The sequence below is a fragment of the Phalacrocorax carbo genome, chromosome 1 (genome assembly GCF_963921805.1).
Source record: "Phalacrocorax carbo chromosome 1, bPhaCar2.1, whole genome shotgun sequence".
Lineage (NCBI taxonomy): Eukaryota > Metazoa > Chordata > Aves > Suliformes > Phalacrocoracidae > Phalacrocorax > Phalacrocorax carbo.
Window position 1 is genome coordinate 16,858,675 of NC_087513.1, and position 26,037 is coordinate 16,884,711.

The window sequence follows — 26,037 nt, forward strand, 5'->3', positions numbered from 1 at the left end:
GTAGTTTCGAAAGGGACTCTTAAAAATATCTAGCATAGAATCTTTTCAGCTATTTATTAACTTCATGTTAGAAATTTTCATGCAATTTTATCTTAAACTTTGTTTTGTATGCGTTTTCTAGCCGCTTCACTGAACTTTTAATTCAAAGTATTTGTAAATATTATACATAACAGCAGTTAATGGTGGCGTGCATGCTTAACACTGAACTGTATACACTGTATAAACAGTAAGTGCTCTCCTATGTGGCTAAGCCATATATAAGAACATTTAAAAAGTTGTCTGTATACATTTAGAACAAAATTTGCCTGTCAGATAGAAGTATATAGTGTATAACATGCTCTAGAGATTATCAAACAAATCTGTTGCCTAGCATATGGTTCATAGATTAAAAGGCTACTATTCTGCACTGTAAAGAATCTCTTTATTACATTAGCCTTTAACTCTTTCTTACATTAGTCTTCACAGTGCTTTATATAGCTCTACTAATATTGATGTGGCTTAATTGCTACATTTTGCATTGAAGAAAAGAGCAATGTGTTTGTCCTTTTCAATAGGTAGCACATTCACAACACATTGCTTTGCTTTCCTTGTGCAGGCTATGTTGAAACATACATTCCCAAAATAGCCATTCAGTGCTTTTCTAAGTGCAGTTTTATTTTTCACAGTACATTAGAAACATATTGGATTCCTCTGCTAGGGGTCTATTTCGTAGCTGCTTTAACTTCCTCATTGCATCCGAAGAGTAATGATAATTCTACTTAGCATTTATGAATGGCAGCTGGTGTGGGAGTCACAACTTCAGGGCAATGGTGAAACATAGTTGCACACACAACAATTAAGAAAGTAAAAGCTAAAAGCTAAGAGCTAAATCCATGGAGGAATGTGTAAATTCAATTTCCTTGGGTAAAATTCCTGAGGTCTTCACACAGAACACAAGTGGGCTGGGGTGTCTGTGAAGGGAATTCGCAAAGGTCAGTGGCTAGACCAGAGGACCAGCAAGCCATGCTCTAGGACCTGACGGGGAGAAATACCTCCCTCTAGAGGTGGGTGATACCTGTCTCCTCTTGCATTTTCAGCCATGCATCTCCTCCTAGAGTGAGGTCTAACCTAGGGTAGGCCTTTCTCAAAAGAAGTTGGAAGGATTGCTTTAAAGTGAAGTAGGACTTGGTGATTTGGGCACCCAGCGCACCAGGTGAGGCACGCTTGCTGAAAGGGGCTCAGCTTGTGCAAGTGATTCTCTAGATTTGGTACTGAAAGCTTGTTCTGGGTCTTTCCAGCTGATAGTGTTACATTTTTGTATTAAACTTCTTGGACTGGGAATAAGAATCCAGTTCTTCTCACCTCTGCTGTAAGCAGAGCATCTTCACAAAGCATACTCGGCACAGAGCAAAACAATATGGGTAGGAAGAGGTCTAACTTGAGAATCTCAGGTTAGACCATCAGAACTTGAGACTGATGCTTTGTTTATTGGCAGAAAAGCAGAAAAGCATACTTGAGATGCTTGCAGATCACTTTCTAGTGAGAGGCCAAGGACTAGCCTATTAAAGCAATTTTTACTGTTGAAAGTGAAGAGGAAATTTCAAAAGCAGCAGCTCAATGCTGCATTCAGATAGATTAATCATTCAAACATCAGAAATCAAACCCTTTGGTTTTCTGATTGTCATTTATATGCTATGTTAACATTAATTCTATGGTTTTACGCATCCTGAACATGAAAGGGAAAAAAATCTGTGTACATTGGTGATATTGCTCTAAGGAATTTTTTGGGTCTACCATGATTTTTTCCTTTCTCGGCTGGAACAGATGGGACAAAAGACAACAGAAAAGACTGTGTGTAATAGAAGCAGACACTGCCAAATTAATATTCACACGGCACGCATTTAAGTTTGCTGTGCAATTAATTTTGTTTTCTAAGGAAGGAGAAAATACAAGTCTGTCGAGATCTAGTCTATGTGCAGTGTATGTCTGAAATACATTGCAAGGGTAATATTTGAATGTATGAATAATAAAACCAGAGATTGGATTTAGAAGTCTCAATTAAAGCACCACAAGTGAGTGTCATGAATTTGAAAGACACTGAACTGTTGCCATTTCTTGGTATTTGGTGCCAGAAACATCTCAAAATATAAATTCCTGAATGCACATTTAAAATGGTCAGTTGAGGTTGTCAGCTTAGGATATTTGTGCCAAACCACTACTCCAAAAAAGGATCTCATCTGCCACCACGAATAATGAGCTCAGATGGTGTCACTTCAGAATTACTCTTTTGGGTTTGTTTTTTACACGGTCCTGAAATGGCTGTTGATAATATGGGTGCATCTGTGCATTTGAGCCCAGGGAAGACTTCTGTGCCAGTTAGTTCCCAGAACTACTTTTTTGTTTTTCTTACATAGAACATATGCTTAAAATTGTTACTACTAAGGGCATTGTGCCCAGTAGTGACTGCAGCTATGGTGTACTCATCTGCACATATGCATGCTGTTATTCCTCATTGCTCATCATGGAGTTTTCCCTGAATGAATGTGGGATTGATTCCAACAGATTTTATTTTTGTGTGTGTGTCTGTTCCTGTAATAGGCTAATTCAGAATGAGAAGAAAATGTATATTTACTGCAACATTCTTAAAGTAGGCTTCTACCATCATTGGGTCAATGTGTTAGGGTCATCCCTAATGATATAGTGATGCTAGAGCCTTCCATGACACAGCACTGGCTGTGTTGCTGTATGCTTGGGCACTGCCTTTGATGCCATCCTGCACCACGTGCCAGGGCCTTTGCCAACCTCACTTACCTTGCAGATGAGTTTTTCCTCATTGGGTCATTAACTGTTGACTTTCTCATTTCTGCTGTCCTTTGTCCAGCCCTATGTCCCCAGCAATATATTCTGCTCTTGGCTATACCTTTTTCTGTTTCCTTTTCTTTAATTGCTGGAATCCCTTGACAGTCAGTCATCTCAGTAGCCTAACGTCTGGTTAGATTAGTTTTTTCCCTTGTGCATCCTCTTACCTTTCCAGAAGTGCAGCCCATTGGCCTGACACTTGTTCTTCCAGAGGGACAGGGATGTTTTGTTCAACTATTTGAAACCTAATCCAAGGAAACCACAAAGCCTTTAAGACAGTAGAGGACTTCTGTTGGTTTTGAACTGCCTAGCCGCTCTGTTCTTAAGAGCAGCATTGTCTCTGGCCACTTGGCTTTGATACTTGTGGCATTGGGGCTAGTAGGAGGGAAGCTGAAGGGCAGTTTTGGGCTTCCATGGTTTTAAAATTGACACTGGCATGTAGTTCAGCAACCTAAGAAAGGTGGCTTGGTACTTCAATTAATGATAGATTTCTACAAATGGCAAGACTCTGATTTAAAAGTTCTTAGGAAATCTGCATTAGAAGGACAATCAGTATCTTAAAGTAAACAAATCTATAGCTGGATAGCTACAAAGGCTTTATTATGTTCCTGGTAAGTTTTTCTTGGTGATCAGAAGATACCATAGTGTTCTATTCATTATTTTAGACCAATTTCATGGTTTCTTAGCAAGAATTACAATCATGTTCATGGGTTGAGCTCTAAAAATGCTAAACTGCGCAAGATAAACATTATTAATGCAACATCTTCTAATTAAAATTGAAAAGGATAGAATATTAATAAGATTTCACATATGAATTAATACTTGTAGTGTCACTGGAATATTAACTAGTTTTTATATGCCATAGACAAATTATTTTGATAATTTGTATTGTTGCAGTATGGAAATAAAGTTCTGTATATGGAAAACTGAGTTTTTAGTAAGGTTGTTACAGATTTGGGAGATTTATGAAAATCTTGTTTCTGGTTTTGTATGAACATTTAAAACTCTGTAAACTTTTAGGTTTTTAATGGTAAGTTTTCTGTAAGTGAACCTACTCATTTTAAAAATAATGAAGTGTGGTTTCATGGAAGGGAAGTATTCTTCTTTTGAAATCTGGTCTCCTGTGCTTAGGTGCTGAGCTTTCATAAGATACCCCTTACTTGAAAATATATGAATTGGAGGAGTGAAGGGGAGGGGGTTGGGTTTGTTTGTTGTTTTTTTGGGGGGTGGGGTTTAAATTACATTTTTAAAAAGTTAAGTGACTAGCAGGAGTGCAAGATGAAGCATTCAGAAATGAGGAGATATCAGAAATAAGTTACTCTGTGCAAGGAGTGAAATGATAGAATAGTAAGAGAGCAGGAGCCTGACAGAGCTTCTGGGGTGGAGGAAAAGGGGCAGGAGCTGGTCCGAGCATGGTGGCTCAGACCACCATGGGGCTAAGAGAGCAGAAATCAGGACTCAGTAGCAGAGCAAATGGGCAGTAATGTGGTCACATCTGTAAAGATCGTGTTGTATTTCATTATGGCATCAAAGGCCAAATTAGGGCTTTGAGCTTTGTGGCTGTAAGGTTCATTTATTTAATGTGTATTCTACAGCTTGTCAGTACAGACTACCTGTCTTCACTGCGTGGATGCAGTACCATCTCTGGTGTATACAGTACCATGGTCTTTGAAGAATTGGCAGAAAATGTTACAGATATCATTTGTGAGCTATTAGACCTGTTTAATCACCCTGAACTATCTGCGTTCTCCCAAGTAGTTGTGCAATGCTTATGTCCTCCTACAAGAACATCCATGTATGTATATTAATGAATTTGTTGCTAAGGGGAACAGTGTGGCTAATGCTCTCAGGATTAAGTCATGTATCTCTGCCATGGAAAGGGCTATTTTTAAACAGACATATCTAAGTAGTTCCCATTTGTATATATTGACATTATTATTCTAAATACATATGTACTTGTCATATGTTTGTAATTAGGAAAAATATAAACAAAACTCAGATACTCCAGTGGTAGGTGACAGTATGGTACCTTTAGGCACTTGTTTCAGTGCTATCTAATAAAATGTCTAATGGTTTCCTCAGGAATCTCCAACAATGGGGTTACTAAGAGCTGGCCTACATAAAGCTCCACAGAGTGTATGTGGGGAAACCCACCCTGCTGGAGTGAATAAAGAACTAGAGGTGCAATATTTTGAAAATGTACTATCTGAAAAGAAGTGCCATGTGAACAAAATAACACTTTTTCTTGCCGTGAATGCAAAATTCCTCTTTTTTTCTTAACTGAAAAATGACTGCAAGATCAGATCCTTTAAAGAACAGTGAAATTACTGTTTTATTAAACACTTTATAGTGCAGTTATTAGCATATAATTTTCCTTCTGCCAGTCTGGAAGGGAAGTTTGGGACATTTAGCATGATTCCATTCAGATACTAAACCATGGATGAAAAGTTAGAGTTGAATTGTGGTTATCTTTTTATTATTCATAAGCAAAAATTAGTAGTAGTACATTTTTTCCCAAAAGATAAATAAATATTTAGCACAGAAGTTTGCTTTTTTTTGAGAAAGTGTCCATGAACTAGGTTCAAAAGAAAGCCTGTTTAATTTTTCTTTCATTACCTTTCAAGACCCCTTACTCTCAGCTTGCTAACCTCGGGCTCTTATAGTGAGAATATAGTGTATATAGTCCCTTTGTTTGCCTCTGAGCTTCGCTTAAACAAAGGGGCTTTCTTGAGATTTTTTTTTAATACTATGTACATTTAGCTAGTCTATTGATTTTAATGAGGACTGATTTGGTTTTTTAGGATCCCAGACAGCTTGTGGCAGGCATTAGTGCTTTCCAGCATTAGAATACTCTGGAATATTAAACATAATTTAAATTAAACTGAACTTGTCAGAATAAATGAATAATTGAATGAGATATATTTTGTGAAACACCTGGGGGATTTTCTTTCCCTGCTTTTATACTTACTAATTTGCAGAGAGCACTTATCTGCAGAGAGACTCTGGAGTGTCATTATTCTGCTGCAGGTAGTAGTACTGGTGGATAACTGCAAATAGTCCCACGTTTTCCTCCTCTTCCCAAAAGCCTCAGTGGTCTCCATTTATAAAATAGGGATGATGGTGGTGGTTCTCTTTCATAAAGGCTTTGTTGAAGAGTTAGATGCTTATATATTGAGTGCAGACAGTGAAGCCAAGGTGGAAAAGTTGACGTTATTTTGCTTTTTGTTGCAATACGAAACTTATAGGTGTTACGGAGTCCAGCCTATTTGTTCTGTGCCGGAAACTGCATCGGGAAGAGGAAGAGGGTCAAGACTTTGTTTCACTCAGTGCTTTCATTTAATTTCCAGCTCTGCTTGTTACTCTTCAGTTTAACTCTCCAGTTAAATTCAACCTGCTTCTTCAATGGATTTCACTGTAGAGTTCTGTCCTTGAATTTACAGAGCACTTTGCCTGTTACAGATTTACGTTTGCGTTTGGTATTGTTTTTCTGCTTTATTTTTTTTCTTTTGAATAATAGTTCTAAATCCTTCTTGTACTTTACCTTTTTCTGTTATGAAGAAGAAAACAGTTTCCCTCCAGGAGTTTCAGTTGAGGCCTGTGAAGGACCCACATAAATGGGTGAAATGACTGAGCATGAAAAGCACTCTGGCTGCATGCAGACATGTATCTGGTGCAGAGTGAATAAGCAAAAAAACCCCAAACAAAACCCAAAAAGGAATTTTTCTCCAATCTCACAGCAGATACTGCAACAGTATTTTCAAATGACCCAACAGCTCTGTGACAGTATCCCATTAAATTATGGAAGCAAATTCCTTTGTGTATCTTGCTGATGTTAAGCCTTTAAAGATATTTTTAATCCCTGTCAAACACTGGTACCCTTACTTTGCTTAATAGCTATAGAATTTAGTTTATTTGGACACTAAAAAAAAATCCAAAGTATATTAACACAATTAAATGGTAATCCTTAAAACTTTTTCATGTGCCTTGCATGTGGATAACGTATGGTGAGTCAGAGAACATAAAAATTATCTGCCAAACAGTACCAAATGCTGAGGGGTTTTATTATCAAAATATACTGATTGTAGTAAGTGACATTCACATGTCATTTCAATTTGTGCCGAAAGCATTTACAACGCAATGCATCTTTACTGCTAAACAGGGAATTTGAAGGTATAATTACAGTAGGTAAGCGTACAGTGGCACTCCCCCAGGTTGCCTCCCAGGTACTCTTTTTGAAAAATCCAGTATAGACTTTGAGATTATACAAGCAACCTTTTCCTCAGAGAGCTCCTCAGGACTTCAAAAGTGGAAGTGTGGGAGAGAATATTCAACTGTTGGTCTTAAACTGGAGTCCTATAAAGCAGCAGTCTGCTTCACTAAGTTTTCAGGATCTAGATATTTTAGATACCTTAGATATTTTGCCTTCTTAACCTGAAAATAAAGGTACATATATGCAGCGGTCCTGTTTGATAGCTGAAGTCCAGTTGTCATTGGAGCTATTGAGCTGGAAGGGTCTCACTGATGTCCTGTGGATAAATGATAAAGGACTTTTTGTTTGTACAGGCATGTCTCAGCTGTGCCACGAGAGATGCCACTGACATGCACAAACAGCAGCATCTTATAACTGATTAAATTTATTGTTAAGTATCGTTTGGAAGATAACAGCAGATGTGACAAAATGTCCCCTGCTGCCCTGCTGAAACGATTCATCACATGAAGTAAAACAAGATGCATTGCATTTAACAGAATGCTATTAGTGTTATTAGCCATAAAGGGCATGTGTGTATGAATGTGTATATAATTGTACATGGAGTAACATATATTTAAAGATACAATATTTTCTTGTGTAAGTGTTATTGTTCACATTCTCTGTGATTTTTAAATGCATAAGGTGAAACCAGGTTTACTAATAATTTTGAAACCTAGAAACCGTTACTATTTTAGGGAGCAGAAGCGTGTCCTGCAGGAGGGACTGGTGCTGTAACAGTACTGCGCAGAGCAGAACTTTGAGACAAGCTGGTCGGTTTGGTTTGGGTGCTGCCAGTCTGCAGTAGTGCACAAGAATAGGTCATGAGGTACATTTTCAAAATATGAATTGAAGGAAGGTGGTATACATGCTAAAGGCGAAAGCCATCAAGTTATGCAATTTCAAGCAAGAGGCTGTCTGTATAATTTTCAAAAGTAAGTGACAAGATTACTAAAAAGCTTACAATTAAGTTGGATCAGAGTACAGCAGAGATTCTGAGGGGATTGTACAAGACCTGACAGAACTAGTTTGGCTGAACAGGTTTGCCCCGTCTGTCGCTGTACGGGCTTTCAGAGGGTGGCTAATGTTGTTTGATACTCCCTTTTTCAATTTAACAGTTGATGTTTTCAGGTTTTAATTTTGTAAGGAATCTAAAGTCTGTAAACTGACTAATGTGATAGTCCTGGGACTGATGCCAAATCATAGTGATGAAATGGATTTTTACAGCTTTTGTGATCAACTTTATTATATGTCTAATGTCAAAGATAAGGTTAGATCTTATCCTTGCTGTGACTGTCCACTTTCATTATCCATAGCTAATGGAGATTCAAACAAAGTTTTGTCTGGCAAAGGCACTGTCATTGAAAAATAGATTTGTGCTCAGATATTTCATAATATCAGTGCTACTGTTGATATTAATATTACCAATTTATATTATAGGAGTTCAGAAAGGAGGTGATCAAATTTGTGTTTCACAGAATCACAGGCTGGTTGAGTTTGGAAGGGACCTCTAGAGGTCATCTGGTCCAATCCACCTGCTCAAGCAGGGGGTTTAAAAATGGGGTTTAAAAAGCAAGATAAGAGATTTGGCAGATGTGATTAGAGATGTAGGCAAGGGCACAGCAGGTTTTCAGTAACTGCCAAGGTCTCCATACTGGTGTCTGTGGTTGCCCTGAACGCAACCTCTGTGAGTGGAAACCGCCGCATCTCCCTTATCACTGTGGTGTGCGGAACATGAACCTGGGAAGTTGAACCACATTACCTGACACTCCAGTTATATCATCAAATGCTGCTATATTGCTCTGCAATACTTACGTCAAACAAACCTATCCAAGGAATGTTTTTACTTTGCTGCTTCTACAGCACCTTGCTAATGTACCTCTTGCCCTTCCCTGGGCTTCCTACGGTGCTTAGCAGGGCCATAGCATCCCTCCTGTCGGAGATCCTCCAAGCCTGGCTCCCTCCAGATGTATCAACTTCTTCTTATCTTGTTTTCGTTTCCAGTACTTTGGCATCTAATTTCCCATATGCTGCTTTTGCTTTCTCCTGTTGTTTCTGGGAGTTCATCTACACAGATGGGTTGCCACAGTTTAATGTATTGGTGAAGCCATTGTAATTGTGCAGGCCGTTAGTGATGAAAGTGTCAGCTTAAAGTTTTCTTCATTAAATCCCTTTCATAACAGGTGTAAATGGGTGGGACAGACAGATGCAAGCTTGCTCTGTCTACAAGCCTGCTTTGCTCTAGAAGGTGTTCTCAGGTTTATATAGTTCATCTTTCAGCGAACGGCAGTTACTCGATGTGTCTGGCCTCTTTGCAGCAGTGGTAATACCCATGGGAGTTTCCTGGCTTGTGCTTCCTGTTTCTTTAGCACTTCCGAATCTTCAGAAATGCCAGGCACAATAAGATTGTTGTGTTCAAGCTGCAAACAAAAGACTAAAGAGGAAGGTGTGTACATCTGCGGGATTAAAGAGTTAATAGTCCTGTTACACAAATTCATTTTCAGTTCTCAGCAAAAGTATATTGTGCAAATTCACATCAGGCCTTAGAGTAGGTGGAATCATTCAGGACCTGTGTGGAGGAGCATGAGTCTTTCCCCAACCCCTCCTCCTGCAGCGAGCAGGATGCAGCAAGCTAAGCCAGCCACTGGCAAGCGTTGTATTGCTGCAGAGGTTCTGTATTCCACACCATGGCAATGCCATTTGTTGGGCTCTTGCTGTTCAGCTTAGCAAGATGTAAAACCACTGTGGTCTTTTATCACCCAAAGGTGAAATGTGAAGGATGGCTTTTCTCAATTTTGAGGAACCTGCTTTCCTCATTGTTGTTGTAATATACAAATATATTCAAAGCGTGTGTCAGAACAACAAGCTATCCTGGAGAATGTTATAACTGTATTTACAGGGATGTGGGATAGTTAGCAACAAATTTGTTTCTGATTTGAAACAAATCAGAAGAACTTTTAAGTTGTAAGGCTCACTTTTGTTCGAATCAATGTGAAATTTGAATTAGCATTAGTCCCTCAGACTTTTTTTACAAGATCGTGTCTGTCTAAATGGTCCAGCTTCCCAGCCGGTGTTGGCATAGTCTCATACTAACGCAGCTGCCTGGCTTGATAGATGGCACCATGGCCAGCTTACAAGTGTCCATACCTGAAAATATGGACTTGCTGCCTCTCACCTGAACCTTTCACCACTTCAAAAGTCAGCTGGGGGACAAGACTCTATGTTCCATGTCTATGTGGGCTGTAATATGTTGCTGTTTTTAATATAACTGTGCTTTGCCTTATGCTTGGCAGCACAGGTCACTCTAGTCGGGGCTATAGGCAGGAGGATGTTGTGACTGGGCTTCCCTCGGTGTGATAGCCCTGCTGCACGGGGCTGGGGAAGCTGCAGTGCCCTCAGTACTTTGTCCAGGTAATGCTGCACACCTGGCCTAGCCTGGACACACTTAATGCAGTTCCCATGCTGGAAATCCTCAAACGTAATGGGAATAGCTTCAGTAATTCCTAAAGAATCAAAGAAACAGGTTGAAGGTGTAAATGAAATGCAATTTTGTGAGTGTGGAGCGTGTTTTGTTACGAATACTTTTGTCTGCCTTAGTCCAATGATTGTAAAATACATTAAACTGATAGAGCAAAAGGAGAGGATCTTTGTTTGTGCACAGTTGCAGAAAAAGAGCATGTAAATCTGTTGAAATTGCCAACATTTGGGATTTTCTTCAATATTTAATCATTTGCTTCTTGGCTATTGCACTACTTGCCACTTATTTAAGTTTTATTTAAGTTGAGTTGAGAAAAAAAGTGTTGTGGTTTAGCCCCAGTCAGCAACCAAGCACCACGCAGCTGCTCGCTCGCTCACCCCTGGTGGGACGGGGGAGAGAATCGGAAGAGTAGAAGCGAGGCAACTCATGGGTTGAGATAAAGACAGTCTAATAGGTAAAGCAAAGCCGCACACAGAAGCAAAGCAAAACAAGGAATTCATTCACCCCTTCCCATGGGCAGGCAGGTGTTCAGCCATCTCCAGGAAAGCTGGGCTCCATCACACATAACGGTTGCTTGGGAGAGACAAATGCCATTACTCCAAAATGTCCCCCCTTCCTTCTTCTTCCCCCAGCTTTATATACTGAGCATGATGTCATATGGTGTGGAACATCCCTTTGGTCAGTTTGGTTTGACTGTCCCAGCCGTGTCCCCTCCCAGCTCCTTGTGCACCCAGCAGAGCACAGGGAGCTGAAAAAGCCCTTGACCAGTGTAAGTGCTACTTAGCAACAACTAAAACATCTCCACATTATCACCACGGTTTCCAGCAAAAATCCAAAGCATAGCCCCATCCTAGCTACCACGAAGAAATTTAACTCTATCCCAGCTGAAACCAGGACAAAAAGATAGAGGGTTTTATTATCTCTAGGGACTGATTTTCTTGGACTGAGTAGTTGGACAGTGATTTCCAAAGTATTGTGCTAGAAAATGTTAAACCCTTGTGAAGCAGTGCCAGAGTACTCTGTTTTCTTAAAAGCAAAAATGTAAATGTTTTCAAGATGTGGAAGGGTATTTCTGAGTTACTTAGATTTATGCATTAATTTTACAAAAATTACAAATTTTGTCCAAAAAGACTGACATCCTTAGACAGAAACTTTGTTGGAGTAGACTTGATATAACAGAAGGGCTGGTGCAGCCCCTTTTGAAAGACGGGGGCAATCAAAGCTGTGATGGCAGCTTACTGGCAGTCTTTTTTTTTTTTTTTTTTTTTTTTTTGATTGAGAGCTACAAAGCCTGGCATGGTGGGCTGCTTCTCTGCTGCTAAATGAGCTAACCTGGGAGCCCTGATGCTTCTGGAATTTCTGTAAGACCTGCTTGAAGGGGGGAAATTCTCCTTTTCTTTAAACATTGGATGTTGTTGCTTTAACAAAATACTGACTCTTTAAAGGAGAAGAGGGAGGAAAGTGTTTGGGGGTGCTTAATTTCCTCCAGTAGTATGCATTTTCAGTATATAGACAAAGGATCATTCTGAGGACTCTTGAATGTGGAAATGTTTCAGGGTTTTTTTTAATATACAGCAACTCTTGATAGAACAACTTCATAATTTTGACATCCTTGGAAATGACCAGTATTAAAATCTTTCTGTATATACCTGACTCAATTACCTTGTCTGGCTTCATAATTGTCTGTATTTATTTGCTTTCTAAGATGCAGTACATTCTTAAAAGTTCTGAGGATACACATGTGCTTTTCTAATTTTCTTTTCATTTAAAAAAATAAGCTAGGACTGCATAACTTTGTCACTGAAATTGCATTCCCTCCAGGAGCTGCAGTATTCACTGTGGTTGTATAATATCACAACTTGACCTTTTCCTGCCTCATGGACTTTTTCCTTGTCAGAAAGAAATTAAAAAGACCTGTCATCTTGTTACATTAATAGACAGTTAGGGCTGCACAGGTTGGTATAAAAAATGGGCATACTAAAATAGCTAAACATAAGCAAATATATTTAGTAGTTATGATAGTCTGTGCAAGGGTTCCTTTAAATTTTTGAAATGAGATTGCTATGCCATAATGAACAGGAACAACATTGCCCAGCACCCAGGCTTTGGTAGCATGGTGTTTAGATTTGCAGAATCTGAATTTCCTTGGTTTGTTTCCCCCAGAAATAAAATACGTTGTTTATTTATGGAGAAGCAGTGACCATCTACTTGAGAACATATAACCAGTGAGTGCAATGAGCTACCAGAAGGCATGTCAGGGGCAGAAGGTGCCTGTTTGTATATATCAGGCAGTAGACATCTACGTGCTTTTATGTGATTCTTTATTCTTTGCTTTTTTAACCATATAGGATCAGTACGCTATACATTGCTGCTGACAGCTGGCAATGTCTGACTTCCCAGTAGAACTGGATTCTGAGAAGATTTAGATGTGTGGAGTTAAACGTGGCTTCCTGAAGCCTTGTCTGGTGGAAGTAAATAGGAGTTTCATAGTAGGTGTCAGCAGGCCAAGACTTGACATTTATTGTTATTTTCCTACCCTTAAGAAGAAAACCAAAGGTGCATTGGGGGACCAGAGACTGTTTGGATTATTTTGGTGACTAGAACAGTGCAGTATGATACAAGTTTTGACAGGCGGTTAGCAGTTTAATTTGGAGAGCCTTAAGAAGTAAGGACACTTTAAAATTAGTGTTTTAATTCAGATGATACCTATCCTTCATGAATCTTCATCTTCTGAGATTTGCACCCTTGCCAGGATCTCAGAGCGTGCAGCGCTCTCAGACAAAACGAACCTGGATGAGGCACTGCAGTCGCTAACAGGCAGGCAGACCATGGAGCCAGGCACAAAACCCATGTGCACGTAGTTACTGGGTCCCCAGTACCAACAGTTTCACCCTGGAGGTCCTCTCTTGCTGCACCATGAGTTGGTTGTGTAGGCATGGCCTCAAATGGCTGTATGGTGGGGAAAAGGAGCTGAGGAAGGAATCATTTATGGCTGGTAGTGTCTTAAATGGCTTGAGCACTTTTGCAAGTAGTCAGCTGAGGATATTTTCCATCATGGATTATGGATTTGAAATAAGAAGTGGTTTATGCTTAGAAGAGTGTGGACCACTAAAATTTCTGAGGATGATGCATGTGGGCATTGAGACAAGAAGGGGACATTTAAAGCAAGCTGCATTTTGACTGGGTGTAGGGGGGAAAGTGAGCTTTGACATTTTTGATGGTTATTACTGTGTGCAAGCCTGTAGACCCAGAGCTTGGGTATTCAGTATTTCAGTCAGCACAAATTAATAGAACAAGATGAAAAGTGCTTCTGCAGCATGAACAAAACTACTCATGTTTTTTTGAAGGTTTATTTAGCTCTCCCTGAGAACATAGACACAATATCTGTGTTCAGCTGATCTCTGTGAAAAATGGTAGAAGGCTTCCTTTATTTCTTCCCTTTTCATTTTGCTCAGTTGATTTATTTAGTTACCATTTGTGTGGAACAGTTTGATTCGTTTTAGAGAGAAGTGGAAACTTCTGTCAAATCCTTCTGTTGGGTGTGTATTCACATCCCTGCAACGTGATGCTAAGGCATTTCAAAGCAATCATATTCTGGTTAAGACAAAAGTAATATGATAGAGAAGATTTTGAGTGCTTCAGTGGCAGTGAAATAAGACTGCAAAACCTAAAACCAGGAGGTTGCAAGTGTCACTTGCAATGTGTTGGATGCCATAGATTAGTTCTGTATGACCTTTAGTGGGAGTGAAAATATATTTGATTTTTGAGCTATTTCTCCCTAGACAGTACACAGAGTGCTAAAATCCTGCATGTTTTGGCAGAAAAAAAGAGCACAAAGCAACTGCTGGATGTGAAAGCCAGATTTATTTAAATTAAAAATGCAGACCCCATTTCTAGCCGAATGTGATTGACCATTGAAAATATAAACAGCCAAGGGAATAGCAGTTTGTCTCTTGATGTCTTCCAGTCAAAATTTCAGTCAGGCGCAAGTTATGCCTTGCTTGTGCCTGATTTCCCAGGGTAATTGGATGTCAGTCTGTGGCTGCATTATGTTGGAAACCACGCTTGATATTTGTTATGATCTTTTTCAATTTAAAATCAGAAACTCTTAACATGAGCCAAGTTGAAATCAACAGTGTTTGTATTTGTCTCTCCCTCCACTCACAGGTACTACAGTGCTACCATTTTGCAGATGTCAGGAGTTGAAGACGACAGGCTCGCAATCTGGCTGGCTGCACTGACAGCATTTATAAACTTCATTTTTACTCTTGTGGGAGTCTGGCTTGTTGAAAGAATGGGTCGCCGGAAACTTACACTTGGTAGCTTAACAGGTGAGTGCTTTATTAGTGTATTGTATATTTCTTATAATTATTAATAGAACAAAAATAAAATTTCAAGTGCGAATTTTATCACAGTAGTCCTCTTTAAAATAACAGTGTTGACCTCGTCTTCTCCCTAAAATCATATAGCTTTTCAAGACTAGTAGAATAGTACCACAGCTAAAGGCTAATTTAAAAACTAGAGGTTTAGTATGTTATTTTTTCAGGTGCAGTTTCACCTTCAAGCCATGCTTGACAATATCTTCATTTAGCTTTCCATGCTTTTTTTCCAGTGTAAGGAATCAAATGCTTTGATCTTCAGAGCTGGTTAGTTTTTAAATCTCATGTGTGTATATGTGATATGTAATTTCCAGCTCATTAGTGTGAATTCAGAACATCAAGAGCTACTGGAGAAAGCAGTATAGCACATACCCATTTCAGCACTTTTGAAAAACTAATGTGGTTCCTTGCATAGTTACCTCAAATACAATACAGTAAACACCTTAGCTACACTAATGTGATTTTAATTCATCTCCTCTATGAGATACTTAAAGACAGAATTCTGGATTTGTGCATTTTCTCCAACATTCATTGTAACTCATCGCATAGCCATCTCTTGGAAGCAGAAAAAGGCAGAGTGAGCAGTCTTGCCTATGCTCAGCCACGTCCTGCCATTTACCCAGGAAGTCCCTGCTTGCTCCCACGTTACGTGCTCATTCTGGCTGAAGTGATCTGCGACTGATACCTGCCTCTGGCTGAACGTCTGAAAGGTTCAGACATTTCCAAGAATAGGGCTTGGAAGAGAGAAACAGTTCCTGCTCCTCTTGAAATAACGTTCACAAGTGTTTAGCTGGGAAGGTTTAATGTCTCCATATTTTGTTCTGTTGTCGCTGTCAGGGATCCAAGCTTCTAGTTAATGCAACACAGCAGAATGGGGGACCACCTGCCAAGTTGCTGGCCCTCTGCAGTTCCCAAAGGGTGGGACTTAATCTACACTCGCAGTATTCGAATGCATTTATATAGGCAGAACAGTGATGACGCAGTGTCTCATCTGGTTTGATACACAGTTACCCAAATCTGTAAATTAAAACATGCAGCTTGGAGGCAATTTGATATTTCCAAGTCATACTAAATGTGTATTTGGAGTGTTACCATTTTGATTTGGAGTCGAGAAACCTGAAGTGGTTTTCACAATCCAAGTTCAGAAATGTGGTCATGGCAGAGGAGATTGGGAAAGCACATTCCTCATGTCTTAAAAAAATGAACAAAAATATCAAATCACTACTATTGACACAGTCTACCTCCAGATCAGTTAAAATATGTCTCACCTGTAAGTTTTTCTATGCCTTCAGCCAGCACCAAGTCTTTCAGAGGGGAAACACCCAGTTCTGTACTACTCCCTGTGCTCAATACCCTTTTTTCCTCTGTGGTACTTGTCTGTTTTCTTGCCTTTCTGCAAAGTGGATCTCTCCTCTCACTGCACTGGTACTTCTGGTTCTGGGATGCTGCCTCTCCTTTATACTCTATTGGAGAGGAGGACTTATATGTTTATATTTTTGGCCTCCATACCTCGTATGTCTGGCCAGCCCCTCAGGAGTTTATTGCTTATCTGGACCCAGCTGTATAGGTGAGATTCCCATATGGACTTGTCATACAATCACAGAACTCTTCGCTTTCCAGCTCCCATTAACATATTCAAAGGTTATACGTTCAAAATGTAGAAATAAATGTCTCTTACAAAGCATAGAACAAAGGAGGATGTAGAAATAAGACATAGAATTAATGAAGGAGAATAATACAGTTAAGAGTTATTTGTTTATGATGTTCGGACACATAGTAATTGTTTGGTGAAAATATCCTTGGTTCTTCTGTGGTCAGTTGCCGGTCTGCAGCATCCCTTGATCCATGGTGCATTGCTTCATGTGCTCTTTATCACACAGTCCCTCCTTAAGGAAGATACAAATAATGACAGTAATTAAATAGTATGTTATCTCTCCATACTATTTAGAATTTTTTTATGCAGTGTTTGACACTTTGATTGAGGTAGTGGTGGACACGATGTGTTTTCCTTAGCAAGAGGGCTGTTTACTAAAATGATAATTACTAAATCTGCTGATGGATCTGTTTTCCATGTTGAGTTTTCTCATGGGGTAAACTTACATTTTACTGCTCTGCTTTAGTTGGCATTTCTAAGGACATTGACTTTCACACTGAGTTATTACTAGCTGCTTCAGTGATCTGTGGAGAAGCCAGGTATGCCCCAGTCTCCCATTACATAGAATGAGGACAAACTACCTTTGCTTGCTGCTGCAAGGGTGTGGGTTGGGTTGGGTTTTTTTTAAGATTAACTGATTTGATGGTTGTTAGTTGAAAACCTACAAGAATAATCAGTAGAGAGAGATAGTAACATTAATATTTTGATTAAAAGCCAACATACTGTATTTTAATTTTGTAAACTTGTACAACTTTTCCTGCTTTTGAAAACCTTTGTGAAAGAACTATTTTAAATCTAATTTAATGTGTCTTTATAACTTCCAAATACTAGCAACTTTTGAAAAATTGAGGCTTTTGGATAGATCCAGAAGCATTAGGAAAATTATAGTAAACTCATGCGCAAAAAAAAAAAAAAAGACAATAAGTCACACCTTTTTAGTTTTCTCTACAGTTCCTGATTCTTCTTAGTTTCACATTCTTTTTATATCTTGGCATCATTTCTGTATCTTTCTTTTGTTCTTTTTCTTCAGTTAATTTATTTCTTCAAAGCCGTTAATTGGGAAGCATGCAGGAATTTTGACAAGGACAGTATCCATTTTGTTTGTGTTTTCCTTTTTCCCTTTCAGAAACTGTCAATTTGAAAGCATGGTGGTATTTGGGCATTGGACAATTTGTATCTCTTTTTGTAACAGAGAGGACCTGAAATACCTTCAGGATACTTCCTTTATTTTTCATGTCAGCTAATGACGTACTGTAATTGTATGTTTTTGTTCATCATAGACAAACTTGCCACAGAATGAAAATATGTAACAGGCTTCATTCGCTAAGTTTACATATTCAGTACCTTTCCAAAAAAATAAGACATTTGCAGAGGTACTGGAAGTGTTAGTGTATTTGGTTAACTTAAAAAGACAGACAAAGCATATTTAGAATTAATATAAATAAGATTATAGGCCCTGTCTAAAGATATTTGCTGTCTGGATTGTGGCATTTTGAAAGTACAGTAAATCTAGTGCAATAGGAGAGGTGCAGAAGGACTGCAGGGTAGCCAATGTCACTCTGGTCTTCAAAAAGGGTGAGAAGGAGGACCTAGGAAACTGTAGGCCAGTCAGCCTCACCTCCATCCCCAGAAAGGTGATGGAACAGTTCATTCTGGACGTTGTCTCCAGTCATGCAGAGGAAAAGGAGGTCATCAGAAGTAGTCAGCATGGATTCACCAAGGGAAGATCATACTTGACCAACCTGATAGCCTTCTACGATGGTGTGAGTGGCTGGGTTGATGAAGGGAGAGCAGTGGATGTTGTTTACCTCGACTTCAGCAAGGCTTTTGACACTGTCTCCCGTAACATTCTCGTAGGTAAGCTTGGGAAGTGTGGATTAGATGAGAAGACACTGAGGTGGATGGAGAACTGGCTCAACAACAGAGCTCAAAGGGCCGTGATCAATGGGGCAGAGTCTTGTTAGAGGCCTGTAACTAGTGGTGTTTCCCAGGGGTCTGTGCTGGGTCCAGTCCTGTTCAACATATTCATCAGTGACCTGGGCAAAGGGACAGAGTGTAACCTCAGCAAGTTTGCTGATGATACAAAACTGGGAGGAGTGGCTGATGCACCAGAAGGCTGTGCTGCCATCCAACGAAACCTGGACAGACTGGAGAGCTGGGCTGAGGGGAACTTGATGAAAATCAACAAAAGCAAGTGCAAGGTCCTGCACCTGGGGAGGAACAACCCCATGTACCAGTACAAGTTGGGGGCTGAACTACTGGAAGCATGCTCCGCTGAGAAGGACCTGGGAGTGCTGGTGGACAGCAGGTTGATCATGAGCCAGCAATGTGCCCTTGTGGCCAAGGCAGCCGATGGTATCCTGGGCTGCATAAAAAGGAGAGTTCAAGAAAGACAGGGAACTACTGGAGAGAGTCCAGCAGAGAGCTACAAACATGATCAGGGGACTGAAGCCGTCTCCCTTATGAGGAAAGGCTGAGAGACCTGGGTTTGTTCAGCCTGGAGAAAAGAATACTGAGAGGGGATCTTATCAATGCTTATAAATATCTAAAGGGTAGGTGTCAGGATGATGGGACTAGGCTCTTTTCAGTGGTGCCCAATGACAGGACAAGGGGAAATGGGCACAAGTTGGAACACAAGAAGTTCCAGCTCAACATGAGAAGAAACATCTTTCCTGTGCGGGTGCCAGAGCAGTGGCACAGGCTGCCCAGGGAGGCTGTGGGGTCCCTTCCCTGGAGACATTCAAACCCCACCTGGACGCGTTCCTGTGCCCCCCGCTCTGGGTCTTCCTGCTCAAGCAGTGGGGTTGGACAAGATGATCTCTAGAGGTCCCTTCAAACCCCTACCATTCTGTGATTTCCAGCCTGCTCAGAAAACTGGTATTATTAGCGTACCTACTAGCCATAGCAGTAGAAAGCCAAGTATAAACTGAAATCACATTTTATGGTGGGTAGGTGCTTTCTCCACATATAGTTTGTGTTTGAGTTCAAGGTCTTAGTTGCCTCAGTTCAGGTAAATGTGTGGTCCAGTCCTTTCGAGTTCATGCGTATTCACACCTATTAGCCATGGCTGCTGCACAGACACATTCGTGAATAATTTTATGACAAAGATCTTGGTACTTAAGATATTATTTATATCTCAGAAAAAGTTTTTCACACCCTTGGTGGATTTGCCTACTGGGAAACTCTTGCTTTTCTCTTTAAAAGCACCATCAAACCCATGCCTGAAACTGCCAAAACATCCCCTCTGCCTCTGCCCACCAAAAAACGCAAAACCCGCAAATAAAAACCAGATAACGTGTAATTTCTTAAAGATTACCACAGTGACATGTTAAGGTTTTTAATGTAGTGGCATTTCTAAAGGTACGTGCAGATGCATTTCTGAGAAAATTACTTACATGCTTCTAACTTACAGAGTAGAGGGATGATGAGGAGTATTTGGAATTGAATGCTGTATCCTTCATTTGCTCTCAACCCATAAGCTATATCACTGCACACTTCTAAGTGTATGCTGCCTTCCAACTGGGATGTGCTTCAGTGGTTTGTCAGCCTGTTTCTGTATGGCAAGGATAATGTTATTAGATCATTAGTAACTAACTCACAAATAACATTATTACTAGTTTTATATTTTTAGATCAGGCTATACAAGTTATATGTGGTATCTCAAATAAAACATGCCACATAAATAGTGAGTATGTAAGTAGGTATACAGGGTATTTTATACAACATAGAACTTGATGCCTCATCGAGTGGCAAGATGTAAAGATGTCTGAGTTTGGGATAGTTGCAGTAGTATCATGAGTAGTGAAGTATATAAATTTTCATTAAAATGATATAGCATGTTGTGTGTGTGTGTGTGAGAAATAAGGTAGGAGAACCATGGGTTATGTTCTAGTAACAGCCTGTTACACACAGCATGTATCTTTTTTGTCATCTTCCCTCTCATCATTTCGCCCATCTTATGCACAAGGAATTTCTTGGGGGTATATGAGCAAATAGGTGAAAGGGGGCTTTTTCTAGCTGACTTATGTGTGCTCTTTGAAACAAGATCAGAAATTCTGGTAGGGCTTTTTGGTGGTGTTTTTATGAAAAATCAATTTTCTCTTGTTTCACAAAGGGAATCAGAGTCAATGAAAAAGCTGATGTTATTTTCTATTTTACAGGAAAGCCTGCAAGTCTGGGTGTGAGAGTGGGAAGAACTATGGTGATTTCAAAGTCACTGTTAAATTTTACCTTTACAGCATTATTTTCAATACCAAAAAGAATATATCCGTTTATTCATGCAGTCTTCAGTTCCACATATTAAAAATAAAAGTCTCAACCTGTTAATCTAATATCTGGCCATTAAACCTGATGCACTTGACTTTAACATCCGACCTAATTCAAGATGTGGATGTAGCAAAGGGTTTTTCTTAGGTTCTCATCACAACTCCTTAGCAAATGCTGTATGCATAGTAATGGGGCACCTTGCTTTCCCAAGCGTAGCTCAGTTCAATAGAGAATTATTTCATGTACTCTGGAGAAAAGTATCACATTGTTCTTTATCTGTATTTTTAGGTACTGCTGTAGCACTCATTATCCTAGCTTCGGGATTTTTGCTATCCGCTCAGGTCTCGCCAAGAATCACACTTAATCCACCAGATCCTTCACATCAAAACTCTACCTGCACAAAATACAGGTGAGATTTCATGATCATTCATCCAGTCTTCTTGAAGATTGTTTCCAATTAATTGAGTTTTACCACCTAGTGTAATAGATCATTATTCACAAAGTCTAGTACAGGGAACTAAACTAGATACATAAAGTTAAAATCCTAACTTCCCTCAATAGAGAAAGTTAGACTCTTTGCTTAAATGCTCTGAATAATCTTTTGGAGTTTCTTGGACTAAATAAGGTGATTAAGCAGCAAACTCCACGCTTGAGATCTCCTCTGTTATATCACACCTGCTAAAATTTATAGTGGACACGAAGTTAGGAATATTTTAAAAGTAATCTGTAAATATGCTTTCTGTTATTTGTCTGCTTATAAATTTCTCATGTATAACAGCTGTAAACTCTTTAAGAAATGTGTGTCTTGCCTTTTGTCTTCTTGAGTGGAAAAAATAGTCTTCAGGTAAGTACAGATTAATTAACAATTAAAGCAAATGTGATTTTTTTGATCTTTTTTTCTGTAGTGAGTAGAAGATGCACTTTTATATGCTATCATAGCTTGAAATAACATTGCTTCTAGGGTGTTAGGAATATGTAGTTTTCTTTATTTTGTGGTTTTTATTCATGTGTGAGTGCTGTAACATTCATTTAGCTGGCAGAGTAGAAAATTCCCTGTTGAGAGAAGACTAGTTAAATGGCTGAAGAAATTCTTACTTATGCTTAAAATCTGTTTTACATGTGTTTGCAATAGAGATAAATATCAAGAAATGAGAGGTATGCTTATAGTTTCCTGGTGATATTGGCTAGAAATATGGTTCATGGTTTTTCATATGCCAGCACAATGTCTTAGGTGAAAGATTCTGAGGTTTATAGACCCCTGGGAAGGGGACAGGTCGTCTTCAAAAGAGTGTAAACAGACGCTAATAACTGCAACATTAGATACTACCACATATGAGGATCTGTACAGGCAGAAACTGTACTTTTACCTGTTTTCTACTGCAGGGTCAATTATACTTTGCAATTTTTGAGATGTGCCTATACAGCTTTTTCAAATGGCAAGCAATCTGGTTAAAAGATGCAAAGAGGGGAAGAGCTTCCAAACGTTCTCCTTTCAGAATAAGATAACATCAATAGCAGGATGTCAAAAGATTTGCCCAGGACTTAGGTTAACTATTTAGAAAGGATGTCTGGAGAGCGCAGATGAACCATTTGCAGAACTCATTATTTGTTATCTAATCAAGCTGGATGATTATATAACCTGGAACAGTGTAAAATCTGCGTAGAAGAAATATGGTTAGTCCACCTTAAGAAGTAATGAAAAATTATTTGACAGGATTTTCTTCTTCCAGTTAACCCCAGCTAGCCAGGAAGGAAATTTAGACTCGCTGCAGCTTGCTCAGTGTGCACTTCTGGGGAAAAAGCATGAAAAATTGAAGCAGGTAGTTCTAGTAAAGGCATGTTGTTTCATGAATTGTTGGAATATTTTAATCTGTCATACTTTCTGACATGAAGTGAGCAAAAGCAGATATGATAGAAATTCAAAGCGTTGAGAAAAGAGCAACAAAAGAATTGAAATACTTTTATTTGGGAATATTTTGAAATAGGAGGAGCTCTCCTAATTTACAGATAAATGTGAGCATGTAGAGGGGGATGTGAAATAATGAGTAACATATGAGAAAGCTTTAGTTGCTCCTATTTTAATCATATAGTATACCTTGATAAAGAGACAGAAAAGCCAGGAGAGTTGAAACTAATAAACGGATGCAGTTGCCCACAGATCACAGAATTAGGCTACAGCACCCACTATTTAAAAGGTTTAAAATTAAATAGGCGTTTGTATGGTTAATAACAACTTTCACACATGTGTATCTAAAACTATATTTGGGATATCAATTTTCATGCTTCAAAACATCACCAAACCCTGACCTTGCTAGAGACAGAGGAGGAATATTCCTTCAGCATCATTAATAATAGTGTCCATTTTGGGAGGGGTTATCAGCCACAGACTCTGTACCAGAAAGCCTCAAAATTCCAGGTGTCTTCAGCAAAGGGAGCAGTAAGTGCAAGAAACATTGTTTGCTTTCGACATGGATCAAGGGAAGAAAAACATTTTAAATGTTTTGTCTCCAGTGATGTCTCCAGAGGAACTTAGTTTTAGTATGCCTTTCTGCCAAGCTGTTGTAGCTACATATAGAGAAGATATGTTAATTTATTCCTTTAAATCATTTCTGCAGGGGATGACATACAAGCATACATTATATTTGACTTGGAAAAGTGGCTGTTCAAGATATGGGTATGCCTGCTTTCTGTGCACATGATCAATAAGCTGAATGAAATTTAAAAAAATGTTTTTGTCATGAGAAAGTAGATGTTTTCTTCACCATTCCACTAGGGTTAGAAGAACTTCATCACAACATGCATGGTCTTGGAAGGAAGAGGAGGTTGGGACTGGAAACCAAAGGAAATCTGAAGGCTGGGCTGTATTTTGTGGGGCTTGCCTCTCTGTCCCTTTTGGCTCTGAAGGTATTCCCCATGGCAGTTATGGAGCTGGGTCAAAGGGGTCCTCAAACCTGAGCACTTGGAAGTAAAAATCTACTCTGCATAATGCCATTCTTGCATATTTTCTGTGCTACTCCAAGAATAATGGCAATAAAGGAGCTGTATAGATAGCCACCATGTAGGGTAGCAAATGTTACCATAGTCAGTTACAAATAAGATATCCAATCAAAGTAAAATGAAGCAACCTAATGGCAGTCTGTTTGTTGTTCCCTCAGATCCATATTCCTTTGCACAGATAATTCCCGCTGCTAGGATAACAAGAGAGAACAGGCTAGCAGATAAAGAACACAGTCACTGTCCTGATTCAAAAAAGCACCATGAATGCTACATTCTGAAAGAGCTGTGCAGTGCAGAGAGAGGTTCAGGTTACCTGTGTGTGCTTGCAGAAAACAAACCAGTAAGATGGGCTGCAAATATCAAGTAAAATATTTTCATTTGGTGTAGAGGTATATGATATCATAGTTGATCAACGGCCAAAAAGTGATCTGTAAATCAGTGAAAAAAATTGAATGTAATCGTCATTCACAAATGTCATGGAAATAACGCAAACTGAGCAGGTCACCGTGAACATGGAAATTCTCTTTGCCTCCTCACAGATGGAAGTGGGTGGGTGTCTTACCGAGGAAAGGCAAGATGAATGCTCGTCTGTGTGCCATCCTTGAGTCAAACTCCATTTTCACACTCAACCTATGTAAGGTTGTGTAGATGTTTGCAGTGTGACCACTTCTCTTCTTTGATCTTAATCTCTTCAGGAGCTGTGAGCTGTTACTTATCAAGGCCACAGAGAAGCTCACAGGTAAATATAGGAGTACAAAACAACATCGCCCCAAAATTTGTAATGTTAAAAATTAAAAGATAAGCTAGCCTTCCCTATTATCATTCTGACTACTCAAAACTCTATAAGCATGTTCCCATTTTTACTAGGGACTTCCCTAGTTCTGGAAGGAGGTCATGGTTAGGGTATATGCACTAGCTACCCTACTGCCTTTTCCCAATCTTTAAAGAATCAAAGGTGTGACCATCCCACTCTACCTTTCTCTGGGACATTCACCCATTTCTGGAGAATTACTGTTCTGTTGCCCTGTATTCTTGGTCTCTTTCTCTCATTCATGTCTCTGTCTCTCTTGCTGCACTTCTTGAGACTTGGTCAGCTCTAGAAGACGTAATGAGAACTTGTTCTGCTTAAGCAATATTTTTCACCTTGGCAGCTATATGAAAATGGTAACTTTTGTGTTAAGCTTAAGTTAACCCTGAGGCTCATATCCCAGGGAGGTGATACTTGTGGACAAGAACTTTCTCAGGTTCCTTCCCAAACTGATGGTCTTCAGAGTTTGATTGAAATAATATAGCCAGTGCCAGCTGTGCTGAACACACAAAGGCTCTGTTGTTCATCATTGAATTAGTCACTCTCACGTGGTTAATGTTCCTAAGCTCACTGTGCAAATCACATACCACTGAGATGAAGGCACCAATATTTGGTAGTCTTTCATAGCAATTTTACAAGACAGCTAATAGGCAGAAATACATATTTTCTTTATGAATTCAGCAAAGGTATATAATTGGGATCAGTCCTGAAAAACACAGCTAACCTAGTAACTGAAGCTGGTTTTATTGTATTTAATAGCCTTAGGATACATATAGTAAGTATATTAGCTATTGTACTTCATTTTGTTAATCCATTGACAATGGAATTTATCTGCAAACTAGACATCAGTATTTTTTATACTGTCACTGTATCACAGAACTAGAATTTTTTAAAAATATGATTCTCATTTTATGTTTCTAATGGCAAAGTGACTGAAGTACTGTTCATTCTGATAACTGAGAATTGCAATAGTAAATATAGTAATGTGTTTCTGCTATCAAGGTCAGAAAATTATGAGTATGTAAAGAGATAAACATGTTTGAGAATGCTTTTGCCAGCTCTTATGAAATGTAATTAAAATTCAGATAGACAGTTTATGTTGTAGAACTGCAAAATGACCTCGACAGAGTCTTGAAATTTATTAAGGAGATAATATGATAATATAAGGATATATCACTTGGTAATAATTTTCCATCTGCTGGCATGTTGCTCCTATCAATCAAAACTTGTAATTGAATTGAAAAATCAGAAGGGAAGGAAGGAATACACCAGTTCCATATACTAAGCATCTTTAATGTGAATGAGGAAGAACTCCTCTCATCAATTTAAACACGAATATCTGAAAAGTGTTACCTGAACTGTAATGTCTGT

General features: G+C 39.2%; 1 protein-coding gene across 1 annotated transcript in view; it reads left to right on the forward strand.

The window, feature by feature from the left end:
• The window catches only part of SLC2A13 (solute carrier family 2 member 13), a 164,182-nt gene that overhangs the window by 103,504 nt on the left and 34,641 nt on the right, over positions 1-26,037 (forward strand). Inside the window, exons 5-6 of the mRNA XM_064445363.1 lie at positions 14,730-14,893; positions 21,150-21,270. Of these exons, the coding sequence (XP_064301433.1) occupies positions 14,730-14,893; positions 21,150-21,270 (285 nt within the window). The remainder of the gene's footprint in view (positions 1-14,729; positions 14,894-21,149; positions 21,271-26,037) is intronic.